The 16,530-nt window shown below is 40.9% G+C and overlaps 1 protein-coding gene across 4 annotated transcripts in view; it reads right to left on the bottom strand.

Moving 5' to 3' along the window:
- The window catches only part of LOC117347194 (signal transducer and activator of transcription 5B), a 163,638-nt gene that overhangs the window by 2,972 nt on the left and 144,136 nt on the right, over positions 1–16,530 (bottom strand). For 3 of the 4 annotated variants that reach the window (XM_033917775.1, XM_033917777.1, XM_033917776.1), the window contains 2 exons: positions 10,705–10,871; positions 3,661–3,825 (listed from right to left, as the gene is read on the bottom strand). In XM_033917775.1, the coding sequence (XP_033773666.1) occupies positions 3,661–3,825; positions 10,705–10,871 (332 nt within the window). The remainder of the gene's footprint in view (positions 1–3,660; positions 3,826–10,704; positions 10,872–16,530) is intronic. The other variant, XM_033917778.1, reaches the window with a different exon arrangement.

Here is a 16,530-nt window from a genome sequence, read left to right as displayed (position 1 = left end):
TTTTAGTTTTTGATCCTGCATTTGCATGGAGTTATCTGTTTTCTGGTAGGAATGAATATTGAGAAGCATACAGTGTGCTTTATGTATTTTAATTTTGTGGTTAATCATTATGTGTTGTTAGTACAATTATACTGTGTGTCTATATATATGAAAAATGAATGGAAAAAATGGTGTTACAATTAGTACTATTATGGGGGTGGGGTCTGGGGCGTAGATTGAATGGAGATGGGCACGACTTAGCCCAGTGTTCTTCAACTGCCGGTCCACAGGCCGGTGCTGGTCCACAAAATAATTATTTTGTTTCCACCGGTCCATGGGTGTCAAAAGGTTGAAGAACCTGATCTTAGGACCCGAGACATCGTTCCTCTATCCGTCTCTGCATAGGTCCGCCCACATGCAGATACACCCACATACATTTATTTGTAATTACAAATAAATATTTCACAATATATAATTATGTATTGTTTTTGTGATTAATCACTATGCTTTAATTATGTTAAATTTGTAACAATGAAAATGCATCCTGCATATCAGATATTTACATTACGATTCATAACAGTAGCAAAATTACAGTTATGAAGTAGCAACGAAAATAATTTTATGGTTGGGGTCACCACAACATGAAGAACTGTATTAAAGGGTCGCGGCATTAGGAAGGTTGAGAACCACTGCCTTACAGGAAAGGAGGGACAGGGGGGATATGATTCAGACGTTCAAATACTTGAAAGGTATTAACGTAGAACAAAGTCTATTCAAGAGAAAGAAAAATGGTAAAACCAGAGGGCATACTTTGAGGCTGAGGGGTGGGAGACTCAAGAGAAAATTGTTCTTTACAGATGCCTGGAATGCGCTCCCGAGAGAGGTGGTGGAGAGGAAAATGGTGACAGAGTTCAAAAAAGCGTGGGATGAACACAGAGGATCTAGAATCAGAAAATAATAGTAAATATTGAAGAACTAAGGCCAGTACTGGGCAGACTTGCTCGGTCTGTGTCTGTATATGGCCTTTTGGTGGTGGATGGGCTGGGGAGGGCTTCAGTGGCTGAAAGGGTGTAGGTGGACTGGAGTGAGACTTCAGTAGTTGGAACCTAAGAACAGTACCGGGCAGAGCTTTGAATTCTTGCCCAGAAATAGCTAAGGAGAAAAAGGAAAAAAAAATAACCCAACAAATTTTTAGATTGAATCAGGTTGGTCAAACTAGATGGACCATTCGGGTCTTTATCTGCTGTCATCTACTATGTTACTATGTGTGGATGTCGACACGATGTCACAAGCATGCGCATGATGTCAACATGTCAATATCCGTGCATGCTCAGAGGCCTTCCAGACACGGCCCTGAGCTCAGGGAAAATGAGATGAAGTTTGTGTGAAGAGGAGGAGAGGTGCCGATGCTGGAAGTGACACCGATATGTCCTTCAAACTCTGGTGGCACACCTGAAATCTTGTCGCGCCGCAGAGTTTACAATTCACTGAGCTAGTCTGAAAATTATTGTTAGATGATTCCAAGCCATTAAAAGGCTGAATTCGTTCAGGGATTTCCACTGCTGCATTCATGAAGAGGAGTCATAGGCAGTGAAATGGAGTTGACTCAACCAATTTTTTTGTCCTCTATATTAGCAGTTAGAGAGTGTGATGGGCAGGAGTGGAGGTTGGCTTCTTTAGCCCCCTCTCAGCCACTGAGGTGTTCTACTGCCTATGTTTCCTGCTCTTTTGCACAACAGAGAAAGATCAACCAACTTAGCCAGTTAGCTCAGTCCACATCAGGGAAGTCCTTATCCTTGTCATTTTGCTCCTCAATCTACTGCCATCTTGGAGAAATGAGGGGATTGTTTACATTATTTTGCTCACATCTAGTATTCCTCCCTTCCGTCAAACCAGAAAACAGTTTAAGCATCTGCACTGTCTACCAGTCAGTCTTGGCCTGTGGTACAATAGGGCCCTCTTTTACAAAGGTCCTGGTTTTCAGGATAACCACAATGAATATACTTGAAATAGATTTGCTTGCACTGTCTCCAGTACAAGCTTGAGAACATCTCCCTGGTTAGCCTGCCCAACATGACACAGAATTATCTGCTAGCCTTATCCTTTTTTTTTTGTTTGTTTAGTTCAATCTCTTTATTAACAAAGAAAACAAATACAACCCCACAACAACCCAGGATTAAACAAACACATTACACTGTCCTATATTACAAATAAACTGAATTTTCATTCACAAATCACACTTTAGCATCTTGGCAATACATATCTAAAGGAGCCCAAGCTTTTTTATTGCAGCAGCCTCCTCATACTTTCTAGTGAGACATACAACTTTCTTTAAAACGGTATTTTCCTTCCTGTCACAAGGTCCACATTGCTATAGCCATAAGTACTGAGCTTTGCCCTCTTAGATATAGTACGGGGAAAATTCTATAACCAGCGCCTAAATTTAGGCATCGGTAGGCGCTTCAACCCTTTTCTGATCATTGGCAGGGCGCCTACTGACGCCTAAAATGGCTGCTGGAATCACGGCTAGGAAGCCACTTTAGGTTGCAGAACGCCAAAGTAGGTATGGCCAAGCCCCAAAATAGTGTTAGATGATCTAAAGCGGCAACCAAGCTGTGAATCATGCCAAGATAGGCGGCTAAAAAGTGGGCAACCTGGAAAACCCTGGCATGACCAGCAGGTGGAGACTGAAACAAAACTGTGGAATAGTACATAACAGATACCTTTCCCTATTCCTATCAGTCTTCTTTCAGTCTCCAGCAGGTGAGAGTCAGTTGTACCCATCTCCCTTGGTAGAGCTGTTAGAATTTGTTTAGGGATCCTAATCCCCGTTTTTGTATTGGATTGAGCTTGGGTGAGCCCTGTTTGGGGTCCGTCCGACCTCGGGGGTGTCAAACCCGGTGGATCTCGTGCTGGGTCCCTCCCCCCAGCTCCTGATTGGTAAGGCCCGACTTAGTGCAGGAAGAGGCAGTCAGAGCATACAGCGAGTGATTTCCTGCACCCACTGGCGCTCCGGCTGTTCTCTATTGCATCTCCCGCTGCCCTCTCTAGTCTCCCCCATGAAAAACCGAATTCGCGTTTTTTTAAGATTCGCGGGGGTTCCTAGAATGGAACCCCCACGAATATCGGGGGAGTACTGTATATTGGTATTAGATTCCAAGTATGTGTCAAGTAGCACAAAACTTGTATTGAAGAACCTTGCACTGGAACTATGGCAAATTGTAACCTGTAAACTGTATACTATGTATGTTTGGTATTAGATCCCTCGTAAGTGTAAAATTAGGATAAATCCAGTGCAAATTGTAACTTAACTGTATATTATGTATGTTTAACCTGTAACCCGTTCTGAGCTTTTGGGGAAAATGGGATAGAAAACAAATTAAATAAATAATTAAATAAAATATTGAAGAATTAGGGAGCAAGTGGACTGTTAAGCAATGGCTGGGATTCTTTTCCCCACTGTGTCTGTGACAGCCACCTTTGCAACACCTCCAGCCCCCATCAACCTGGTGAGCACACAACCCAAGTTGGAACCCAGGTCCCTACAATTTCATCCTAACTCCTGGTGCTAAAACGCTAACATATTTAGATTTTTGGGGGAACCAAATTTTAAGGCAAGTGCAATCAATCATCTATGCTATATAGGACATAGTTATTTAATGCCATTAAGCACAGACTTACAGGAATTGCAGAGCACAGGTGTGTAGTATTTGGAGTACACTTCATCTTTTGGCCTATCTGGGAACACATAGATAAGATAGCTCAAGTCTCCCAGGCGGTCAGCAAGAGATCGTACGGAAAAGTCTCTAGTTGTAAATGGCATCAAGTTCCATAGGATCCTGTCAGCTGCAAGGAAAAAGAGGACAGTGAAAAATGTGGTCCCCCCAAAAGTCTGTGTTCCAGTTCATTTGCATTTGTAGAAGAGTTCAGGCTGATACAGAAGCATCAAAATCAGATAACTCTGGGCAAGAGGTGTGCAGTCCTGTTCTGTAAAGTAAGAATAAGCCAAGTCATCCCAGCTATTCTTGCTCCAGACAGTGGATAAAACCACAATCCCTCTGCCAGGATGTTGTTCTTCTACAGTATAATGCACTTATTTCACTTATATAAAACTCGACCAAAGTACTAGTGTATAATTAAACGTTCCATTCCATAATTGCAAAATCCCGTTCTGAAGCTGAAAACATTAAGGTTCCAAACTCCAAATGATGGAACAAACTACTTGACAACCAATGGCAAAACACTTTTGGGGGCTGATTTTGTAAGCGGCATCTGATGTGGCACCGGCCGCATGTCAATCACACACAGGCTAGGTGCCAGAAATGGAGGCCAAGGTTTTACAGGCCTACATTTCTGGGGCTTAGGATCCTTGTAGAGAAATAAAGACATCTTGGTTTCCTCTTTGAAGGAAGATTGGGAACAGACTGGACTAACAAGAAAAATGATGTGGTCTGGAGAGATATTGAGTTGGGGAATCCCACAAAGTTCTCTCCTTTTCCCTGTTATTGTTTAACATCCATATACAGTATCTCCTTTAGGATTTTGGTAAGGAGTTGTGTTTTTTTTATGCTTATGCTGATGACATGCAGTTATTACATGTGTCAGGGGATCAAACTATGTGTGTAAAAACAGAGCATGGTTGTCCAGTTGTATAATCTGGAATGTCTCCAAATTGGCTATTCTTGTTTTGCAGTCACTGGCCACCACTATAACTGCAAGTTGTGGTTGGTAATGAAGTCTTACCTAAAGTAAATTTGGTTAAAGCGCTGTGAGTAGTGCTGAAAGAGGATGGGTTGGGATGTGCTTAGATTTCCCAGGTTTCATGGCAGTTCTAATCTTAAACTGAAAATGGTGTGGAAATCATGCCCATATTTATAGGAGAGTGCATTTCATTCTGTTATAGAAAGAGTAGTGGGAAGTGTCTTATATAGTGTTATTGGAATATAGTATATGTTGGTCTCAGAAGCTTAGGAGTCTACGTTACACAAAGGAAGATTAGGTTCTACATAGGATAATCTTCTTTCCAGTATAAAGAGACACAAGTCTTGACCAGTGTGTTTTTTCCTTTCACCCATGAGGATTGCAGAAGGCATCATCTATATTTTTCAATTCCACCTCCTTGTGTCACTGGGGCAGTGCCTCAGCAAATCAGTTCATACCAAAGCAATGGATAACCTTAAGAAGAAGAACTGCAAGGCACAGGCGGAATAGAAATCACTAATGTAATGTAATGTAAATAACAAGGAGGACACAGGGAACGCCCCCAACAAATCAAGTCTTTTCTGTTCTGCAACAATAACATTTAATCACATAATTGGACATGTAGCCTAAACAAGGTGGTGAAACCAAACAAGCCACCTACCTGATTGCAACCAGCACTAACATTTATGTAACTCCTACAGTCTCCCCTTAAGGTCTGTCTATAAGAGCTAACTGTTAGTCTTTTGTACTTGTTGAACCAAAGAACAGTAATCATTTTCATATTCTCGTGTTAGCTCACAGACCACCATATCTGGAGACACACATAAATGTCTGAGACAAAAGCAGGCTAAATAACAATCTGACAGGGTGGGCCGTCAAGACTCGCGTCTCTTTATACTGGAAAAATAATTATCCTTTGCAGTATAAAAGAGACCAGAATCTTGACCAGTGAAATGTACTAAAGCTGTCCCCTAAGTCTAGGGCAGGGTAGATGAGCCTGCTGTTAGCACCGAGGACCCAAATATGGTGTCCATTGTGCTGACACATCCACTCTGTAAAACTTTGTGAAAGTATGGGAAGTGGGTCATGAAGCTGCCCTACAAATCTCCTTCGGCAGGACAGTCCAGGATTCTGCCTATGAGGAAGCCACTGCTTGCCCTGGATCGGTAGCATGGAATATTGTTACTCCTTAGGTTTTGGCCAGGTACTAGTGACCTGGATTGGCCACTGTGAGAACAGGCTACTGGGCTTGATGGACCATTGGTCTGACCCAGTAAGGCTATTCTTTTTTTTTTATTATTTATATATTTATAAGATTTTCCATTTTAATACAAGCATTACTTTATACAATGCAAAAGATCCAGTAACAATATTCAACAAAACTTGTAAAGAAAAACATAATGTCTTATTTAGTCCACAATTTAAAGATCAAGAAAGGAAATAATCTAAACAGTAGTAACAAATCAACTAATCAAGGTCACGGCATTAGATTCCCAAATTACAGCCAGCTGGCAGGTCATACATTACTAGGCATGGTTACCAATTTCTCTTTTGATCCAATAAATTCCAAAAGTTGTTTGGGCTCAAAAAAAAGAAAATTCTTATCTTGAAAAGATACATAACACTTTGCAGGAAATTTAACAAGAAATGTAGCCCCCAGAGCCAGGGTTCTTGACCTCAAGGACAAGAACTCCTTCCTACGTCTCTGGGTCCTCTCAGCTAAATCTGGAAAAACTCGAACATTAGAACCCCAAAACTTATCATTTATATGACGAAAATACATACGAAGAATAAATTCCCTGTCACTCTCCAAGGCTAAGGTCAACAACATGGTAGTTCTTTGAGTGACAACCTCAAGGGAATTTTCCAGAAATGAAGACAAATTCATATCCACTACTTTATCCACTGGGGTTTCTATAGGTGTGGATTCCCCTTGTGTTGTCTTTATATTCAAGTAGTAAGCTCTAACAATTGGAGGTAGATTTTCTGGTGGGATGGCTAAAGTCTCTCGGAAATATTTCCTAGCCATCTCAACTGGTGAAATAATAGGACACTTTGGAAAGTTCAAAAATCTTAAATTATTTTTCCTCAGTTGATTTTTGAAATTTTCCATCTTACGGGAAACATAAGATCTCTCCTTAACCAATTCCACTTGAACCTTCTTTACTTCATTCAAATTATTTTCCTGTTTCTCCAACCTTTCATTAACATAAGTAAGAAGTACCCCTTGTTGTTCCACCTTGGAGAAAACAGTTCCATAATCTGTTTTAATTGTAGATAAAGTCAATTTGAGATTGGAGTCCATGACTGATATGGCCTGCCATAGCGCCTCCATATCTATCTTATCTGGTTTCTTCATCTCCCCAAAACTGATAGTATTCCCTTCCGAGGCACCTCTCACCTCTTCTTCCAAAGTGCAGGGGGATTCTTGATGGTTCCCGTCTCCTCCTTCCACTGAAAGGTTTGATAGGGATGTCCCTCCGATGCTGGAATCACTCTCTCCCTCTCGGGGCTGTCGGCTTCCAAGCATTCCCTGCACTTGTGCACTTCCGGGCTGGGGAGGAACCAGCCTCTGGTCCAGACTCAAAGTAGTCCGACTCTCTGCGCTGAGGTTCGCCGAAAGATCCGGGTTCCCTCCCGAAGTAACTGGGGTCGCCTCACCCATGCGAGCAAAAGCGCTCGTTAAAGTAGACTGAATCAGCCGTTGAGGGGGTTCAGCCGCCGGAGGGACAAAGCGGGAAACTCCCTTCCTCTTCCCCATATCGCCACCGGGGAAGAGACACCAACGCGAAATCAGGTACTAACGAGCACAGAGCTCGCTCAGGCGTCCGCTCCCGACGCCATCTTGATCATGACCATCGTCCCAGTAAGGCTATTCTTATTTTCTTCATTCAGCTTCTTTTTCCATTCTTTGAAAGATTTTTTTGGCTCTAATAGTTTCTTTCATTTTACTTTGTAACCATGCTGGCTGACCTTTGCTCTTCTTTCCATCTTTGTTAATATGTGGAATATGAGGGGGTGCTGAAACATTCCCAGTCCAACCAAGAAGAAAATGATGTGGAGCCATGAAACTTACAAGTTGTTCCACAAATTCACCCCTAAATTCAACACACTAAGTTTTTGTAACCCTTCTAAAAATACTCTGATGTCTAGTCACTGAAATACTGCTCAGCTGCTACAATCACCTCCAAATCACTCGAAAATTGTTGCCCATTCAAACTTTTTAAGGGTTGGAAACAGGTGTAATCACATTTCAACAGTAACTAGTCATTCCAAAATGTTGATGCCAGCTTGCTGAAAATGCTACAAAATCAACTTGGAAATGTTTTTAAAAATTATGCACACAACCTAAGTCAAGAGAGAGAAAAAAAAAAAAAATCACTCCAAAAAACAAAATCCATTGAGCATTAATCTGGATTCCTGCAACCAGAAAAGAATGCACAAACTCAGGAATTTCAGCAAGTGTGGCATTTCTATTTGATCTGGTAGAAAGCTTTGGAAAGTTATGTTTAACACTAGTTACAAGCTGTGACTAATTTCTTGTTTATTTTGGATCCATCTGAAAATGAGATATATGGACACTTTTTGGTTCTTACATTAAGGGGGTGGGTTGAATGCATTATTTAAATTTCAGCCAATGGTTAATATACAAGAGTAACATTCCTGATCTTCAACATGCAATTTTCCAGCAAGTCACAAACTCTTCCCTTTCCTCCTCTCCACATAACTCTCCTTTTGTTCTTGCTTTTTTCGTGCCTTGCTCCCTCTTCTTCCTATCCCTTCTCTATGACGTTTGTTGTTCTCCATCTGTCTCCCTTCACTCATTGTTACCTTAAACCACCTGCTATAGAGACCATTTAACACTCCAGCACTTCCACTCTAGTATTCCCCTCCTACCCCATTCATATCTGGAAAGTATTCCAGGATTACATGTGAGCAAAAATTTTCTTGATGTTCACATTTATTCCCCAATCCACCCCTACATATAATTCCTTTCACATACACTGAGCCACTTTCCCAGGTAGGATTTATTTATTTGCATGCACACATTTCACCCCTTTCCAATAGTAGTGCAAGGAGAATTACAGATACACTATGATACACTCATAGGTATTTCCCTGTCCCCAGAGGACTTACAGTGTAAGTTTGTAGCTGAAGCAATGGAAGGTTAAGTGATTTGCCTAAGATCACAAGAACCAGCAGTTGGATTTTGAATTGGGCTTCTCTGGTTGTCAGCTGAGTGCTCTAGCCACTAAGGCCCCTGACCATGAACAGCAGTGAATCTAGTGTGAATATATATGCACTACACTTCTATCTCCGTATTTGCGGTGATTGGGGATGAACTGACCCGCGAATACAGAAAAAACGCAAATAACTTTCTCATATATCATTCACGGTTTTCTGTTAAAAACCCTAGAGAATATAACACCTCAAATAACATATGAGAAAGTTGATATAATTATTAATTATATGATGTCTATAATTATAGTAAGGACTATATAATGATATGTTGTATTTACAGTAAGTTATGGAAATATCAAGTGTATACTTAATGCAATTGTATGAATTTTTATGATACACTTGTTATATGAAAAATGAATAAAAAAATTTAAAAAAGAAAGTTATTTGCCTCCTCCCCCTGCCTGCCTGGGTCTCTCCTTAACCCTGGCCCCGTCTACTTAGCAGAGGAGAGAGAAAAGCACACCGCCAACTCCCGTCACGTCGCTCCAACCCCTCCCACGCCACCAAGTCGCTGCTCTTACAACCGAGGGTCCCGTCAGAGATGAGCCGAGGTCCGAGCTGCTCCTCCCCCACCATCTCGCCCCCCAGGTGGTACTTCCAAAACCAAGTATGCAAGGTTATTCCCTGCCATCTTAGCACCCCTTTACTTGTACTTATACGCACAGAAAAAAACCCAAACAGGTGTTGGTGGCAATTCTATAAATTGGCCATGGATGATATAATTTGGGGGGAGGAGCCAGCACGCTAAAAATTGCGAATAATCAAAGTCGCAAATACAGAGGGAAAAGTGTACAGCAAAGCATGAACACAGTGCTTACTATTCACAAATGTGATCCAGATCTTAGAGAACTGTTATTTGCTATGTAGAATTTCTGAACATTACAGAGTGATTATGAACACCGCCCAGTGCAGGATGGATAAGAAAACTGCGGAAAAGCATACAATATGTCAAACGTGACTATTACAGGGTCAGTGCTACTTTAACCAAGAAGGACAAGTTCCCTGCCTGGTTAATCTCTGCTGAGCAAGCTGGCACCCAATATTCAACAGCACTTGAATAACTGGTTAGTGGTACTGATTGGAACCATTAACTGGCCATACCCTAACTAGCTTGGTTAGGGCGGGCTGGGGACAGAGTTAGAGTGGCAATTTGAGGTCCATAATTATCTGGCTAAATAAGTAATTGCATAAAGTTTGGACAGCAATCCTAAATTTATGTGGGAAGTTAACTGTTCTGGGTCTGAATATCAGCCAGTGCCTGGTTAACTTCCAGATAAGGAACAATACCTGGATATTGAATTCTGGGAGCCACATGTGACCTGGCATTGAATATCTGGGGTTAGTTCAGTCTGCTTACTCCCACAGGCTGATTATTGACCCAATATTACCAAAACACCCCAAATTAATTCTTGATCTTCTTTTCCCACTCCTCTTCCCTTCTTCATATCGGCACAAGTGGACAGCTTCAGTGGTATTTTCATACTGCTCTCCACCAACATAAACTCAATTATTTACGCAAATAACTGGCTTTTTTTTTTTTTTTTGCATCTATTCCTCTCATTCTTTGTTGTTGATCTTGTATCCAACACTGATAAATTCCCAGGAAAACTAAAACCAAACTTGAAAACACTCGTGTGTGTAGTGGATATGGACAATACACAGTGCTGGGTACTTTCCTTCTGAGTGAATAGAAAAGAATTTGCACTACAGAACATAATAAGGAAGGAACAAAAAGAACACCCATCACCACAAAAAGGTTTGTAAACTAAAGGTGCAACTTACTGGAAGCCAAATTTTTTCCGTGGCCACTGAACTTACGCGAGTCAAATTTCCAGGCTACAGTTACACCTCCGATCTCCGAATCACTGAAGCGCATAAGAAATGTGCCATCTGGTTTGTTAGCTAGCCAGTCGTGAGCTTGTTGTTTGTTCACAAATCCATGAATCGCCCTGCATCAGAAAAAGTTATATCATCAATAATGGCTTAGATATTCAAAAGGGGGTGGGCAGGAGAGGTTCCTGTCTGCAGGCTGTCCCCGGATTTTCAGTAGCATTTTACCCTACAGTACTGCTGAAAATCCAATATGACTGCTTCAACACTGCTAGTTAGTGCTGTGGCAGTCTGGGGACGGAGCCAGAAGTAGTGCCGATTCTAACGATATTCAGTGTCAGTGCCCACATATCCACACAGCAGACAGCTGCACTGGTTGCCAATGGAAGCAAGAGTACTTTTTAAATTTGCTTAGGTCCAAAAGAATCAGTAATATGTCGTCCCCTTTATCAAGAAATTTCCAGCAGTCATTTATGATGTCTAATATGACTGTTCCTGTGCTGTGATATTTCCTAAAACCTGATTGGTAGGTAGAGAAGGAATAGTTTATTTCTATGAAATCCCATAGTTGTACAAGTGCTGCCTTTTCCAGGATTTTGGACATGAATGGGAGATTTGAGACAGGTCTGAAGTTACTTGGTTTATCCGCCATGGCTCTGGGCAGGAAGTTTGACTTTTGGGCTATCTCCACCATCAGATCAAAGTCCATCCAAAATGGAGGATCTTTTTCAGGAGATCTATTGACAAACAACTGATGAAAACAGAGACTTTGTAAATAGGTTAAAAGTGTTACAACTAAGATAGTTCTGAGCGTTGTCTAGTGTACCAAAGGGGTGATATTGACACTTAGGGGGATCAAGTGACGATTGGGGAGGGGGAGGATCAGGTGATAAGGTGGATAGGGTTGGGTGCTTTGCTGGGCCTGTAGTGTGCACCTTTAACGACACAAGAGGAAAACTCAAAATCTCACCTCTTTTTTCCTGTTTTAATTTAAAGATGATATGAAATATGGAAAATGTCATTACATTTCCCACTTTGTTTCAAATGGAGTGGTTTTTTTGCTCCTGGCCACCAATGGTGGCGAGAGAGAGAAATTACTTACCTATAATGGGGGATCTCAGTCTAGTGTACCCACATTGAAAGTGACATTATGCAATAGCTGCCTTCCCACATTACCCTCATTGATCTGGTACATCATCAAGCTTGTTGCCTTTAGAGTCATACTGTATCTCCTTTGCAAGGCAGGACAGAGAGAGGAATAGTGTGTCTGCATTAGGCCGAAGTAAGCAATTCTACTTTTTCCATAAAACACCAGCCTAACACAGCCACACTGAAAGTGACACCAAACTTCAGGGTTGCTCATAGCCTAAAGCGGTGTGTCGCAAAATTCTTAAAGCCTTGGCACACTAAATGCAGGCCCGCGGCTGGAGGGCATCCAAAAGTGTGCGGATGGTGACGTGATGTCATCACTCAGATGTCCGCACATGCGCAGATGTGCTACTCCAGTCACGATCCTGAGACTCCTATTGCTGCCGGTAGTGGGGTTCTAGAGGAGAGGTGTAGATAGCAGAAGAGGCACCGGTGCTAGCTGACTGCCTATAACACACGCCTCTCCTCCTCGAGCATCTCGTGGCACACAGTTTGCAATACACTGGCCTAAAGGTTAGTTTAGTGGGCTGAGAACCAGGGGAAATGGGTTCAATTTCCACTGCAGCTCCTTGTGATCCTGGGCAAGTCACTTAACCATCCATTGTTCCAGGAAAAAGTCTTAAAATTGTGAGCCCACAAGGGATAGAGAAAGTACCTGCATATAATAAATGCTATCTGCTTTGGATATACAATAGAAAGGCAACATATCAAATCCATTATCCTTAATATTTCTTCTCGATAGGAACTAGCCCAACACACTTGGAGTGGATGCAAGGTTAAGCTTTAATGCAAAAAGGTTTTAGAGTACAGTTTAACCAAAGACACTGCCTGACCTGGACAAAATATCTAGATAATGTTTGTAAAACTATGAATAAAAAGTCCATATGGCTGACTTTCAAATTTCAAAAAGTAGGGCTGATCTTATATTTGCTATTGAAATGGCTTGGGCTTGGATGTTATGCGCTCCAACAGGTGTTGATGGAGGTAGTTTTAACGGATGGTAAAGCACAGTTATTTACCATAACAGGTGTTATCCAGGGACAGCAAGGCAGATATTTTCACTCACGGGTGATGTCACCGGTACGAACCACTTCAAAAGTGCATCACCACTTTAAGTCTTTGGAAAGTTCGCGATAGCCCGCACCACGAATGCGCAAGTGCCTTTGAACCCGACGTAGGCGCGCAGTCCCTCAGTTAAGATAAGCAGGTTAAGAAACCAACCAGGGGAGGTGGGTGGGTTGTGAGAATATCTGCCTGCTGTCCCTGGATAACACCTGTTAAGGTAAGTAACTATGCTTTATCCCAGGACAAGCAGGCAGCATATTCTCACTAATGTGTGACCTCAAAGCTAACAGAATGGGATGGTGGGAGTGTTGGCCTTTAGGAAAATAAATTTTGTAATACAGATTGGCTGAAGTGTCCATCCTGTCTGGAGAAAGACTCCAGACAATAGTGAGAAGTGAAGGTATGAACTGAGGGACCAGGTGGCAGCTTTACAGATTTCCTCCATGGGAGTAGATCTAAGGAAAGCAACAGAAGCTGCCATAGCTCTGATTTTGTGGGCTTTACCACAACTCTCCACTACCAGTCCAGTCTGAGCATAGCAGAACGATATACAAGCAGCTAGACATTTGGAAATCGTTCTCTTGGAAACAGAATGTTCCAGCTTGTTTGGATCAAATGAGACGAAGAGTTGGGGAGAAGTACGATGAGGCTTTGTCCTGTCGATATAATAGGCTAACAATCAAGAAAAAAGGGGGTGTAAAGGATAATTAATACAAAATTTACTTTAATAACTTTTTGTTTAGTATCTATCTTCTTTTTTATAAGAAAAGCTATTATTACTGATAACCCAGATTTAATCTTATAAAAAACTAATTTTGGGCACACACTTACCCTAATGTATAAATGAATTAAGAGGCTGAGGTATCATAAAGGATGCATTATTCTCAGTAAAGAGACTGGATGTTATTTCAAGTCTTCATCCTGAATGCATGTAATGTAATCATTTACTTCAAGCCTCCTTCCTACCTCAAAAAAATTGTTTTTATTAATTTAATTAGAAAACCATCAACTATTGTTAATGTAATTTAATATCTTAACTTAACAAAGTTGAGAAACTGAATAGTGGCATAGCAATCACATTGTCCCCCGATGAAGGCTAGTTAATAGCTGAAACGCTCTAAAACAGTTTGAGCGTCGGGTAATTCACAACCCACCAACGTTGGTTTCAGGCTGGGAAGCCACCAAGATAAGTGTTGCTTTTCTTTTTTCTTTGATACATTGCAATACATTTTTGATGATTTGAATTTAATTTTAGATAAAAATTAAATTAACTATAATATTGATAAAGTTATTTTAACTTAAGATATTAAATTACATTAAATTACATTAATATAAATTTATTGATGAATTAAATAAAGGATAGGTTTGCACTCTTAGTCAGTTAGTTGATGGTTTTCTAATTACGGTAAATTAATAAAAAAAAGTTTTTTGAGGTAGGAAGGAGGCTTGAAGCAAATGATTACATCACATACATCTAAACATAAAAACAATTGATTAAAAAACAGAACATATCATTATGGGGGATATGTCAGTAAAAACAGATGTAATAATAATAATAATAACTTTATTTTTGTATACCGCATTACCATGGAAGTTCTATGCGGTTAACAGATGAAGAGACTGTACATTACAGCGAAGTTACACATTTTTTTTTTTTTGGTATAGCAACATTTACATTTTCGGCGACGCTACATTTACGGTGAAGTTATTTTTCAGGTCGGTTACTATTGCAGAGAAGTTACATTTGTTGTAAGTTGCATATATATAGCGGAGTTCATACAGTAGTGTTACATACGGCGGTGATATATACTGCGGAGTTCGATAAAGCTGAGCAGAGGCATTAAGTAAGGGAGGTAAATACACCAGACAAAAAAAGTAACAAGAGGAAGAAGAGAAGAACTACAATCAGTAAAGAAAAGAACAAATAAGGTTGAGGTTAAAGGTGTTTGCCCTGTAGAAGACTTCACTGGAGTGGAGGTCAAGTTTGGGGCTGGAATCGGGGTCAGGGCCTTAGGCAAAGGCTGATCCATGCCGCCAAATATTTTTTCAAGCTGAACTTGACGTTTGAGAGCCCAAGGTTGAAGTGTAGCACAGTGGGCGCACGACTCCGGACGATGGTCAGGTCCTAAACACTTAACACACCACTGTGTGGGTCAGTGAGAGAGATTGCACATTGACACTGGCTATACTTTTTGAAGCCTGTGACCGTCTGGGACATAAAAGGAAACACCGCTGGGGCTAAATCGAAGCCCGCAGGCTGAGGCCGCGGAGTAGGCCCCGCCGTGACACGAGGGAACCCCCCCCCCACAAAACTTATAAATAAAAAAAAAAAAAATGCAAAGAAACACAGTGACCCTGTAAAGAAAATACACAAGCCGCTGTGAGAAGGCACGAGTAGAACTCTTCGCGCAGAGCGTCGAAACGGGGACTTCTTCGCTCTGCAGAAAACTTAGAATTGAGGAGATGTGTGCCCTACGTTGGGCAGGAGGGCACTTGCGAATTTGCAGTGGTCGCAAAATTTCTAAAAGTTCTTCAAACAAGTCTGCTTGCGAGGCTGTCCGCATTGAGGCTCCGTGGATGACGTCACCCGTATGTGAGAATATGCTGCCTGTTTGTCCTGGGATAAAGGCGTTCACCAAATTTAGCCATACCTTTGCCCTCTCTGCCAGGGGGTACAGAGGCATAGACACTAGCCCCTGTAGACTTCTTCAAGGTGGATTCCATGACTAGGGACTCATGGAGAAGTTGTGGTTTGTCAAAATCTGGAAAAGGAGCCACTCAATATAAAGATTCCAATTTTCGAGGAACCAGTTTTTATATAAAGTCTCTCTCAACCCTACATTAAAAGTTTTTGGAATGCAATTTGGCCACAAATTAATAAATTGATGGAAAAGCATGTAGCAATATCATATGATACAGTGTTATTTGGAATGATGATGAGAAAAAAAAGTCAAATTTCACCAGAAAATAACAAGCTTTTACTAGTCATGACAGGGGTTGCCATTCAGCATATAACCAATAACTGGAAGAATCATAGTAACCTTAATTATACATTTTGGTGGAATACAATTTGTCATATATTCAAAATGGAAAGAGTAATAGCAATACAAAGAGGGACATATCCTAAATTTATAAAAATATGGGGGCCATTGACAAAGTATTGTACTGAATGAATAATAGGATTTATCTTCTTCTTTTCTTCTTTTTCTTGTCTTCTTTATGGCAAACATGGAGAAGGGGGTAGTGAAAATAATTTTACATAACATGTTATAATATGGTATACAATATGTATAAGGTGATTGGAAAGTACTTGAAGGGTGGGGGTTGGGAGAGGGGATAAAAAAAAATTTGTTCAGAATATTATGTAATAGATATAAAAGTGATATTGTGTATTCATTAGTTGTAACTCAATATTTTGTACACTTCATGTAAAATATGAAAATGAATAAAGAATTATAAAAAAAAAAAAAAAGTCTCTCTCAAAATGTCATGAAAGGAAGCTTGAGTAGTTCCTTTGGCGGCTGGTCATAGTCCAAAGCTTCCAGGAACTGCTTACTGTGTTTA

Source organism: Geotrypetes seraphini, chromosome 13, assembly GCF_902459505.1.
Source record: "Geotrypetes seraphini chromosome 13, aGeoSer1.1, whole genome shotgun sequence".
In the NCBI taxonomy this organism is placed as follows: domain Eukaryota; kingdom Metazoa; phylum Chordata; class Amphibia; order Gymnophiona; family Dermophiidae; genus Geotrypetes; species Geotrypetes seraphini.
This window is presented reverse-complemented; position numbering and strand designations above follow the sequence as displayed.